The 11,519-nt window shown below is 48.5% G+C and overlaps 1 protein-coding gene across 1 annotated transcript in view; it reads right to left on the bottom strand.

Moving 5' to 3' along the window:
• Positions 1-5,317: 5,317 nt before the first annotated feature.
• The window catches only part of LOC141083685 (histidine--tRNA ligase, cytoplasmic-like), a 62,186-nt gene continuing 55,984 nt past the window's right edge, over positions 5,318-11,519 (bottom strand). Inside the window, exons 10-13 of the mRNA XM_073568080.1 lie at positions 9,483-9,746; positions 9,244-9,360; positions 6,527-6,673; positions 5,318-5,525 (exon numbers count right to left, since the gene is read on the bottom strand). Coding sequence (XP_073424181.1) covers positions 5,466-5,525; positions 6,527-6,673; positions 9,244-9,360; positions 9,483-9,746 — 588 coding nt within the window. The 3' untranslated portion in view covers positions 5,318-5,465. The remainder of the gene's footprint in view (positions 5,526-6,526; positions 6,674-9,243; positions 9,361-9,482; positions 9,747-11,519) is intronic.

The raw sequence follows: 11,519 nt of genomic DNA, 5'->3' as shown, positions 1-11,519 counted from the left end.
AACAATCAACCAAAGTAAGAACAGGAGTTGTAGAACATGGGAGGGTGCTGTGTCCCCCCAATGAAGGCTCCGAGAAACAGATTTTACGGTAAGCAACCCAAAAATCCTGTTTTCTCGTTCGCCTTATTGGGGGACACAGAGACCATGCGACGTCCCAAAGCAGTCCCTGGGGTGGGAAACAAACTTCCATCAGGCCAGTGGACTCACCACTGCTGCCTGCAGTATCCTCCTACCTAGGCTGGCATCCGCCGAAGCGTAGGTGTGGACCTTGTAGAATTTCACAAACGTGTGAACCGATGACCAGGTTGCAGCTTTGCAAAGCTGCAGCGCGGAGGCTCTGTGTCGTACCGCCCAGGAAGCACCCACTGCCCGGGTAGAGTGCGCTCTGATCCCCGGAGGGGCCACTCGATGCTTAACCCGGTAGGCCTCCAAAATAGCCGATCTGATCCAGCGAGCAATAGTAGCCTTGGAGGCCGGGTGACCTTTCCGCGCCCCATCTGGAATGATGAAAAGAGTCTGTCTTCCGCAAAGAAGTCGTCCTAGACAGATTCATCGCCCTGACCAGATCCAGCTTGTTCAGGGACCGCTCCCGAGGGTGAGTAGGACTCGGACAGAAGGACGGCAGAACAATATCCTCATTGAGGTGAAAGGAGGACACCACCTTCGGAAGAAAAGAGGGCAGAGGCCGTAGAACTACCTTGTCCTGGTGAAGTACCAAGAAAGGAGAGCGGCAAGAAAGAGCCGCTAATTCCGACACGCGCCGGATGGAAGTGATGGCCACCAGAAAAGCTACCTTCCAAGAAAGGAGAGAAAGGGAAACATCCCTGAGAGGATCAAAAGGAGAACCTTGGAGAACCTCAAGAACCAAAATTAAGATCCCATGGATCCACGGGCGCTCGGTACGGAGGAGCCGTGTGAGCCACGCCCTGAAGAAAGGTTTTGACCTGAGGGCGGGAGGCCAACGTCTTCTGAAATAAAATGGACAGCGCCGAAACTTGACCCTTCAAGGAACTGAGAGCAAGCCCCGCATCCAGCCCTGCCTGAAGAAATGCCAGAACGGAAGGGAGCGAAAAGCACATGGGCGCAATGTTCTTGGCCTCACACCAAGTGAAATAGGCCTTCCAAGTACGGTAGTAAATCTTGGAAGACGATGGCTTCCTGGCTCGGATCATGGTATGAATTACTCGACCGGAGAATCCTGCTCGTTTCAAAACCTCGGTCTCAACAGCCACGCCGTTAAATTGAGCGGCCGAGAATTGGGGTGGCAAATCAGGCCTTGAGACAGCAGATCTGCCCTGTCTGGAAGCTTCCAGGGGGCGTCCGCGAGAAGGTTGACAATGTCCGCGAACCAAGACCTTCTGGGCCAATTCGGGGCGATGAGAATGACTGGAATTCCGTCTGCTTTGATCTTCAACAGCTTGGGAAGAAGGGGCAGGGGAGGGAACAGGTAGGGGAGCTCGAACTGCGACCAAGGAATGGCCAGAGCGTCGGCGCCCACTGCGAGAGGATCTCGAGCCATGGATACAAACTGTGGGACTTTCCTGTTGCGGCGAGAGGCTAGCAGATCTACATCCGGGGTCCCCCAACGACGGCAAAGCTGAAGAAACACGTCCGGATGTAGGGACCACTCTCCTGCCACGAGACCCTCGCAGCTGAGAAAAACGGCAGCCCAGTTGTCCACGCCGGGAATGTGTACCGCGGAGATTGTCGGTACCGAAATCTCTGCCCACTGAAGGATCTTGGACACTTCTGCCAGGGCTGAGGCACTCAGTGTCCCTCCTTGGCGGTTGACATATGGCACCGCTGTGGCATTGTCTGTCTGAATCTGGATAGGCAGGCCCCTGAGGAGCCTCTCCCAGTGGACGAGAGCCAGATAAATCGCTCGTATCTCTAGGACGTTGATCGGCAGGGCTGATTCCCGAGTCGACCAACGACCCTGAACAGTGTGATTGCGGAACACTGCCCCCCATCCGAGGAGGCTGGCATCCGTTGTTACAATCTGCCAGTGAACGGGAAGAAAAGACCGCCCCAAGAGGATGGGAGGTGACGTCAACCACCAGTTGAGAGACCGCTTGATCCGGCATGAAAGACGAACAGGGCGATCCAGGGACAGAGCAGACCTGTTCCACCTCGACAGAATGGCGTGTTGGAGAGGTCTGGCGTGAAATTGGGCAAAGGGAACTGCCTCTATCGCCGCCACCATCTTTCCCAGGACCCTCATGGTTGTTCGGAGGGACGGGAATCGTGTGGTCTGCAGCGATCGTACATCCTGCTGCAGGGAGAGAATCTTCTCTCATGGGAGAAAGACCCTTGACCGACGAGTGTCGAACAGTAGGCCCAGAAACACAAGGCGTTGAGAAGGAACCAGACAGGACTTTTTCCTGTTGACAATCCACCCGAAATTGAAAAGAGTGTCTAGGACGATCTTCAAACTTAGGCACGCCTGGTGAAAAGAGGGAGCTTTGATCAGAATATCGTCGAGGTACGAAAAAAGAACGAGACCTCTGATCCTCAACAAGGCCATCAATGCAGCCATGGTCTTCGTGAAGACTCTGGGAGCGGTGGCGAGACCGAAGGGCAGCGCAACGAACTGGTAATGTTCCTGGCGAACCGCAAAACGCAGGAACTTCTGATGTCCGGAGAATATGGGAACACGTAGATAGGCATCTTGGATGTCTATTGAACACATGAATTCCTGCTCCTCCATGGAAGCGATTACCGAACGAACCGACTCCATCCGGAAGCGGCGAAGACGGACTCTCTTGTTGAGCCGCTTGAGATCCAAGATGGGTCGAACCGCCCCGTCTTTTTTTGGCACCACGAATAGGTTTGAAAACCCTGTGAACCGCTCCGATTCGGGAACGGGCACAATCACCCCGGAACTGAGGAGAGAGGCGATGGCCGTAAAGAACCCCGGGATCAAGGCTGGATCTTTTGGAGGACGGGATTTGAAAAAACGATCCCGTGGAAGAGAGACGAACTCTATCTTGTATCCTGACGATACGACCTCCCTGACCCAGGCGTCCTCTGAGGCCAGCCAGACATCCTTGAAGAACAAGAGTCGACCTCCCAATTGGAAGGGACCCTCGGGAGTCAGAGGATAGTCATGCTGAAGTGGACCGTCTGGATCTGGATGGTCTGCCCTGTGAAGAGTGGGATCGCCAGGAGGGAGTGGGTCTGAATGAAACTTTCTTCCTATCTTGGCGTGCCTGCGGCCTTTGTTGGTTGGAGGATGTCTCTGCCGTATTGAAACGGTGGAAAGCCCGAAAGGGTCGAAACTGGCGCCTTAGTGGAGGTCTGCGAGGCTTGGACTGAGGGAGGAGGGAACTCGTGTCTCCGGTGGCGTCCTTAATAATCTGGTCCAACTGGGATCCAAAGAGGCGTACTCCCTGAAAAGGCAGATTAGTAAGAGACTTTTTAGACGACAAGTCCGCCTGCCAGGCTTTGAGCCAAATTGTACGTCGGATTGTCACGACGTTGCTTGACGCCTGAACTGTGCAGGATGCAGCATCCAAAGAAGCAGAAAGGAGATAATCCCCCGCATGGGAAATCTGATTGGCAAGATCGGCCAATCGATCTGGTTGTGCTTTCTCTAGGATGCCCTGACGAAGATCCTCTGCCCAAGTAGCTTTGGCTTTTGCTTCCCAAGATGAAGCAAAGATTGGGCATACCGCCGTCGAAGCCGCTTCGAAGGCAGACTTTGCCAGGGATTCTATAATTCTATAATTAGAATCCTTTAAAGACGCCACACCTGAAAGCGGGAGAACCTTGTTATTAGACAGTCTGGACACGGGCAGGTCCACCGAGGGAGAGGCAGACCAGTTATCCGTGAGCTCTTTAGCAAACGGGTACAGTACGCCGAGACGCTTTCCTCTTTGAAAGCGTCTGGTCGGATCTTCCCTTTCTCTTGTAAAGATCTATCCAAACTCGGAGTGAAAAGGAAATACCCTGGAGGGTGTTTCCTCCCGTCTGAACGAAACCTCCTGATCTGAGGATTTCGCAGGGGAGTCAGATTTCGAAGGTGTGGTTAATTGCCGCGATGAGGTTCTGTACTGTAACCTTCATGTCCGCGTCCTGGCCAGATTCCAGCTCTACAATCCCTTCAAAAGACATCCGAGAACGCTTCACCTGACTCGGGTGAGGCGGCACGTGAGGGCGACTGCTGGGAAGGACTAGGTGCAGATGAGGGGGGCAGGAGAGGATTCCGGCTGGAGATCCTGCCTGGGCCTTTTGTGGCTTTTGCTAGCTGGCTCAGATGGAGCATCTTGTGACCTGCTGGACCCTGCAGAAGTGTCCAGGGGCAACTTGTCAAGAACGGCCACTAGGGACTGAGACACCCTGGTGAGGTCGGCCACAGATTGTAAAAGAGACGAGGCCCAGCCAGGAATGGGGGGTTCGCTTTCCCGTGGCACAAAAGGTGGTTCCTGGACGGGGTCATGCTGAGCGGGATGGCTGCAGTCCAGGCAGATGGGAGTAGGCTGACCTGAGGGAAGTTTGCGATTGCAAGAGGAGCATGCGAAGAACTGGACTAGGGTGCCCGTGGGGACTGGCGGACGGCCACGATCAGGCTTAGAAGTAGACATGGTGAAGGAAGAGAAGATGAAAACCTACGGAACTGCCGGAAGGTTGGGGGACAGAAAGGCAGAGTAGGACGTCAGTCTGCAGATGCAGAAGTACTCACGGTCTGGTGACCCCGAAAGAGATGAATTAGGCTCCTGCAACTGGCAAGGGACCGACAGGAAGCGCTGGTTTCTGCTTTGGTCTCCGGCTGTCAGGCTGCAAAGATGGCGACAGGCCGACGTGAGGAAGTAAAAGCGCGGTTTCTGTGCAAGAAGAAGGGCGAAGCTAGTCGCCTCCACCAGAGGGAAAACCCGCCCCCCCTTCCCAGCCACAAGCCTGAAGAGGCGATGGGAGGGCTTATGAAGGCAACGGCCTATGAGAGCGGACGGGGGCGTGGCCACGACAGGCAAGAAGGCCCAAATTGAAGCCGGGGGCTAAATTAGACACGGCGGCTGCCTGTCAGCACGGGGCGGCGCGGAAGAACTGCGGCGCAGCCACGCCTGACACTAAGCTAAACTGAGGAAATTCCCTGCCGGTCGGTGGGGTGTACACTGCGGAGGAGGAGCTAACCTTTTTTTGCATAGTGTCAGCCTCCTAGTGGCAGCAGCATACACCCATGGTCTCTGTGTCCCCCAATAAGGCGAACGAGAAAAAGGATAGTGGATAACTTTGTGAAACATGGAAGTCACACGTTGGTTTTGTGATGTTTTTGGACAACCTGCTTTAAATACATGAATAGTCACACGCTGCATGGTGCTCACTTTGTGGAACGGTTTATTGTATGACACCATAGATAAAGAGACTGAAGAAATGTAAAATTCTTTCACATATGGTTTATAAATAATTGCTGAAGTCAGCGACTGGTGGACCCAAATATGTATTAGACTAAACTTTATGGTCGTGTCTTAAAAACGACTAGTTCTTCTTTGAATTTCTTCCACCAAATTTTGCCTGGAAACATCAACCTAAAATACAAAGATATACGAAAAAAATGACATTGTAAAGATAGAAGTGATCAGATTAGTGCTAACCAACACAAAGAAATGAGTAAAGGTGGTCTGTACACTGCCAGGGGATCAGTTAGGATTTACATGGGGTGGTACAGGGGAAACCAAACGGAATCAGGTCTTTTTGAAAATGTGTGAAGCTTTCCGATTGGTACACGGACTCCCCACTTGTAATCAGCTTTGGACAATTAGATAAGGCTTGCTCCAATAGCTATAACTGGGACACTAACAATGATTCGTAGTGATTTTTCTGGCTGATGATACATCAAATGGGTTCTGCAGGTTTTGAAAAACATGGCTGTTGTGTTCAAATACAGTGCCACACCTGTCCACAGGTTAAGGATGGTATTGCAATACAAGTTGCTGTGGACAGGTGTGGTGACTTTTTTTTCCCCTAAAGACAGAAGCTATGGCTTTCTAGTCCTGAATAACTTAATTACATAGGTTTCTAATATTCACTGGTAACTGCCCTGAAGCACGTTTGCTTTCTCAAACCCCTTTGAGAAAGCAAAACGCGCGTCGGGGTGCTGCCCAGAGAGCATTGACCTGCACTTGCACTTTAACATGGATAAGTTCTCCTCAGGGAAAATGACATTTATTTAGTGACTATATGGGTGGCACTTATGAACTATACTTGCAGTAGGCACCTCTACATCACTTATCAAAGCTAGGAAGACCGACATGCTATGGATTCATTATAGATATGGGTCTGATTTCCTTGGAGGTATAGCTTTAGAGCAAGTGCTAATAGGTGATACCATGTAATAGAAATTGATTTCCCTGCACTGTGATAACCCCATCTTCCTGATCATCCCCTGGGTGACTTTTGTTTCTTTCTTTATGTACACCTCTTACTGTTTGTTCTAATAATTGATTGTAATAACTTTTATTTACTTTTATATATATGAAGTCAGCTCTCCATTTCTATGTTTTTACTATATGAACATCGCATTACATACTTCTTCCCTTGTGGAAACGTCTCTCAGCTTTACGACTCCGTCTTTGAGTTCCTGCTCCCCAATAATGGCCACCAGTGGAATACCGCTCTCTTCACAGTACTGCAGCTGATTCAGTAACTTTGGATTTTTTTTGTACAATAGTTCTGCCTGTGGGGACAAAACTAGATGATAAATGGCGATGTCTTGGAAACCTGTTTATGATGTGTTGTAAGACAGATTGATGAGATGCTACAGCCCAACACATTCCCCCCCCCCCCCCCCCAAAAAAAAAACCTGGTCACAACAACATCCTTGGTATTAGAGAGGAGACTAAAGTTCTGATGTTTTCGGAAATCCCACAAGTGTGAGCAGCTGTTTCCACAAATGTCATTCACTTTAAAGGAGAGCAACAGGGACTGCACAGCCATCACTGCATCACTAAACTAAGCTAAACAGATGCTACTGCTTTCTGTGTCAGAATCTTTAAGCCAGTAGTCACCATGTATTAGTACTGGGACGTGTCCCTATAATATGTAGTATGATAGTTACAATTGCTTTAAAAAAGCATTCCCATCAATTTCTCTCTTTAAATGTGTGTGAAGGAAACAATTGTAAGGGAATCAATAATATCAATAATATAACTTGTTAGAGCCACATCCACATGATTGTATCTACACACAGAAGATAACATCTGCCTTCTCTTACTGCAGGCTCTCAGAACCACATGAGTGGAGGGGGGTCCTCGCAGAATACAGAGGTGTCAGACCTGGCACCTCGGCTCCTGGACCTTCAAAAAGGAGCTACCAAATGATCTGTAACTGGACAGGATATTTCCTATGTTCTGTACAGAGAGGAGTGGGGGAGACACTGTATAGTTGAACTGTAAGGCCCTAAATTAGTCCATCGTCCAGTCACAGACCATCAATTTTTAAATAATCCAATCCAGGTGATCCTGGAAATATGAGTCTATGGTCAGGACTATAAAAACCTGGGCAGCACAAAAAATAAAACATGTGGGGGCTGTGTTGCTGCTTGTGATCCATAATTCATGTTCTCCTGCCCCCAAGGAAACAGAAGAACAATAGGTATTTGTTATTTATCTCTTTTTATCTTATAACAGTTATGCATATTTGTGTGCCACTTTTTTTTTTATATCTTTTATTCTAACGACTGTATATTTTTATATTAAAGGTTAAACTCTTTAATAAGTTTGATCCCTGTATGCGATACAGAATCCATAGCCTTTCAGAGTGTGTGACGTTTTGATTGAATGCCAGTAACATATTTGGGAACTCATCCTGCCGTGTGTTTGATGAGTGGTGGCAGCACATTAGAACAACAACAAAAAAAAAATCGTGGTGTGCGGACGGTTTTGGGGATGTGATTTATGCTCACTTTATAGCCTAGAACAGAGGCTGAGCGTTGGATTGAGTGAGAGGTAAATTAACCCTTTCAGGCGCACCCCATGTCATGTGCTGAGAAGTGTGTATGAGGACGTGTGTATGGCGTGTAGTGGAGTGTATTAATATACTCCCATACTGCCGATCTCACCGGTGTCCAGCGCTGTTCTGCTCCTCTTCTTAGTGCTGTCACGACTCTGCAAACTCTTCCGGACACACTACGCTTTGAGTGACCCAGAAGTGGCTTCTACAGTGTAAACCTATGGAGCGTCTGAACGAGGTGCCATAGGTTTACACTGTAAGAAAGACTTCTGGCTCACACAGAGTGAATCAACTAGTCTAAATTGCGATGGTGTCTTTGAAAAGAGGTGCAGAACGGCGCAGGAGTATATTAATACACATTTAATGTAAAAAAATATTCGTGGGACTGCTTCTTTTAGGTTGGTTTGCAGAATCATTTTTCTCTCAGCGGCCGTTCAAGATATTATAGTATTGTTGAACGGTTCAAAACGTTGAGCAGCAAAGGAAACATATAGCGTAGGCAGGTAAGAACCAGTCTGTAAGCTGATGTACACAATGAAGGGGCTGAGGGGTCCACACTCTCTTCCAACAGCTGATCGGTGTGGGTCTCGCATTCTTTTCATCCCTCTAGGGAACTTGAACCTGCAATAGTTTGATTACATGTACAATACACTATATTATTTATTTTAACATTGCAACATGTTATCAATTTACTGATCTCCTATGAAGCCCAGTAATAAAAGTAGCGACAGGGACAATCGACAGGCCAATAGCCTCGGTAACTCATGAACACTCTGGGAACACGTTGCAGACAGTGGATAATGGTGAGTAACTGCACACCAATAACCTAGGTCAAACTCGGCGGTATCTGAAGAGCTTCCCACGCCGTTACTAGAGACAGGTGCCAGCTGTCTGGCCCCTGCTGGGTACGTAGTGGACCGCTTTTTGAGAATGCTCCATAAACCCCCTCCTTGTGCATCCAGGTAACTTTTACATTATAAAAGGGAATACTTGACAAATCCAATCTTATCCGTGTATTCATGGTTGATATGGGGAATAACTGCATCCAAATGTTGTGGTCAGGTTCTGGCCAAGCTGAATGGTTTTCGTAACTCCCACACAAGTGAATGAGAACTACAGATACAGAGCAACACTCTAAGCTACACCGTATCCATGATTCTCTTCTATTCTTATGTGCTGTAAGAAGGGTCACAATATATTGAAATTATTGTTATTATTATTATTATTATTAATCAGATTTCACAGCAGCTGGGATATGAGGCTCCAATGTAGAGAGAGAGGACACAGATCAGTTACCTTAACACCCGCATTCCACAGCTCAGATATAAGTTTCATTCTTTCTTCTAAAAGCTTCTTCTGAGCTGCTGCAACCAGAACCTGTGTTTCTGTGGTGCGAATCTTCTCTTCAGAAGCCTGAATGGAGAAAATATCAAAAAAGGACTATGGGAGGCCATAGAATATATAAATATACATACAGTGTTTCCAATAAAAGCTGATACAGCAAAAAGTAAGAGTAGACCTGTTCTATTACTCACCTCGGCTTTTTGCTCCATGATAGAAAATATCCTCTCAATTCCAACACTGACACCCACACATGGAACTTTCCTACCCTTTGGATCAAACATCCCCACCAAACCATCATATCGTCCCCCTCCGGCTACACTGCCGACATTGACCGATTCCTCCGTGTGGTCATTCTGCCGTTGTTCTTGTTCCCCTTGACTCTGAAGCAGAACGGCTTCATAAATAACTCCCGTATAATAATCCAAACCGCGGGCCAAGCTGAGATCGAAAGATATCTGCAAGGTGGAGAAAAACAAGCCACGGTTCAACGTGAATATAGTTGCTGAAAATTAGAATGATAATTGCATTTACAACTACCTAAATGGAAAGTTCAACTATGCAGCAATACAGTATGAGGCCTCATACACACAGCCACATTAGGTGTACATCTGCAATGCTTCTAGAGTTCAAATAGGTCCGTACATATGGCACCCAGCACGGCATTGTAGGATATCCTGTGGATCAGGAGTATAGATACATACAGGAGTCTGGGCCACCATAAGCCTCTATGTGGTCTACACGAGACCTAACTATTCATACTGGAGCTGCATCTATAAGAAAAAGTCGCTAATGGGACGGCAGGGAAAGATGGATTTTTGGTTCTTACCGTAAAATCTCTTTCTTGGAGCCTTCATTGGGGGACACAGATTACCATGGGTGTATGCTGCTGCTAGGAGGCTGACACTATGCAAAAACAAGAAAATTGGCTCTTCCCCGGGAGTATACATCCACCGACAGGCACCAAGAACCTCAGTTGGTGAGAAAGCAGTAGAAAAGGCAACCAAAAACCATGAACATATGTACCAACCAACAAGGGACTCAAAGACCCAACACGGTACAACTTCAACAGGGAGGGTGCTGTGTCCCCCAATGAAGGCTCCAAGAAAGAGATTTTACGGTAAGAACCAAAAATCCATCTTTCTTTATCGCTTCATTGGGGGACACAGATTACCATGGCACGTTCCAAAGCAGTCCCGAGGGTGGGAACAGCCATAAAGGAACGAAAGAAGGAAGGGCTTAGGTCGGCCGGTGCGCCACCGCCGCCTGCAGAACATTCCTACCAACGACTGCATCAGACGAGGCCTGGGTATGAACCCTGTAGAACCTCGCAAACGTGTGCAAAGACGACCAGGTCGCGGACCTGCAAATTCTGTAAAGCCGAAGCCTGGTGTCGAACGGCCCACGAAGCTCCTACAGCCCGGGTGGAGTGGGCTCTCACTCCCGGAGGGGTCCGTTTGTCCTGAAGTCGGTACGCTTCCAGAATGGTAGAACGAATCCAGCGAGCGACTGTGGACTTGGATGCCGGAAGCCCTTTCCGGCGACCTTCAGAGATGACCAGCAAGGAATCGGATTGCTGAAGCGAAGCAGTCCTGGCGAGATAGACCCGCAAGGCTCTAACTACATCCAGGTTGTGAAGAGATTTCTCCAGAGGGTGAGAAGGAGCAGGACAAAAAGAGGGAAGAACAATATCTTCATTAATGTGGAAAGAGGATACCACTTTTGGAAGAAAGGAAGGAACGGGCCTAAGAACGACCTTATCCTGATGGAGGATCAGGTAAGGGGAACGACATGATAAAGCCATCAGCTCAGAAACTCTCCTGATGGATGTAATGGCGATCAAAAAGGTTACCTTCCATGAGAGGAGGGAAAGAAATGTCCTGAATAGGTTCGAATGGCGCCTTTTGGAGAACGCCAAGAACTAGATTGAGGTCCCACGGGTCTATCGGCGAATGATGAGGAGGAGCCACATGGGCGACCCGTTGGAGGAAGGTCTTAACTTGCAGTAAAGAAGCGAGCTCTCTTTGGATAAAAATAGACAGAGCCGAGATCTGGCCCTTGAGGGTACTGAGGGATAGACCCGCATCTAAGCCGGACTGGAGAAAACCAAGTATGGATGGAATGGAAAATGACATTGGAAAAACCTGTTTTTCATCGCACCAATGGAAAAAAGCCTTCCAGTACCTATGGTAAATGCGGGAAGAGGCTGGTTTTCTGGCTCTGATCATAGT

The sequence above is a fragment of the Dendrobates tinctorius genome, unplaced genomic scaffold (genome assembly GCF_039654945.1).
Source record: "Dendrobates tinctorius isolate UK_male_01 unplaced genomic scaffold, ASM3965494v1 ptg000020l, whole genome shotgun sequence".
In the NCBI taxonomy this organism is placed as follows: Eukaryota; Metazoa; Chordata; class Amphibia; order Anura; family Dendrobatidae; genus Dendrobates; species Dendrobates tinctorius.
Note: the sequence above shows the minus strand (reverse complement) of the source record. Positions and strands in the feature narration are given on the sequence as shown.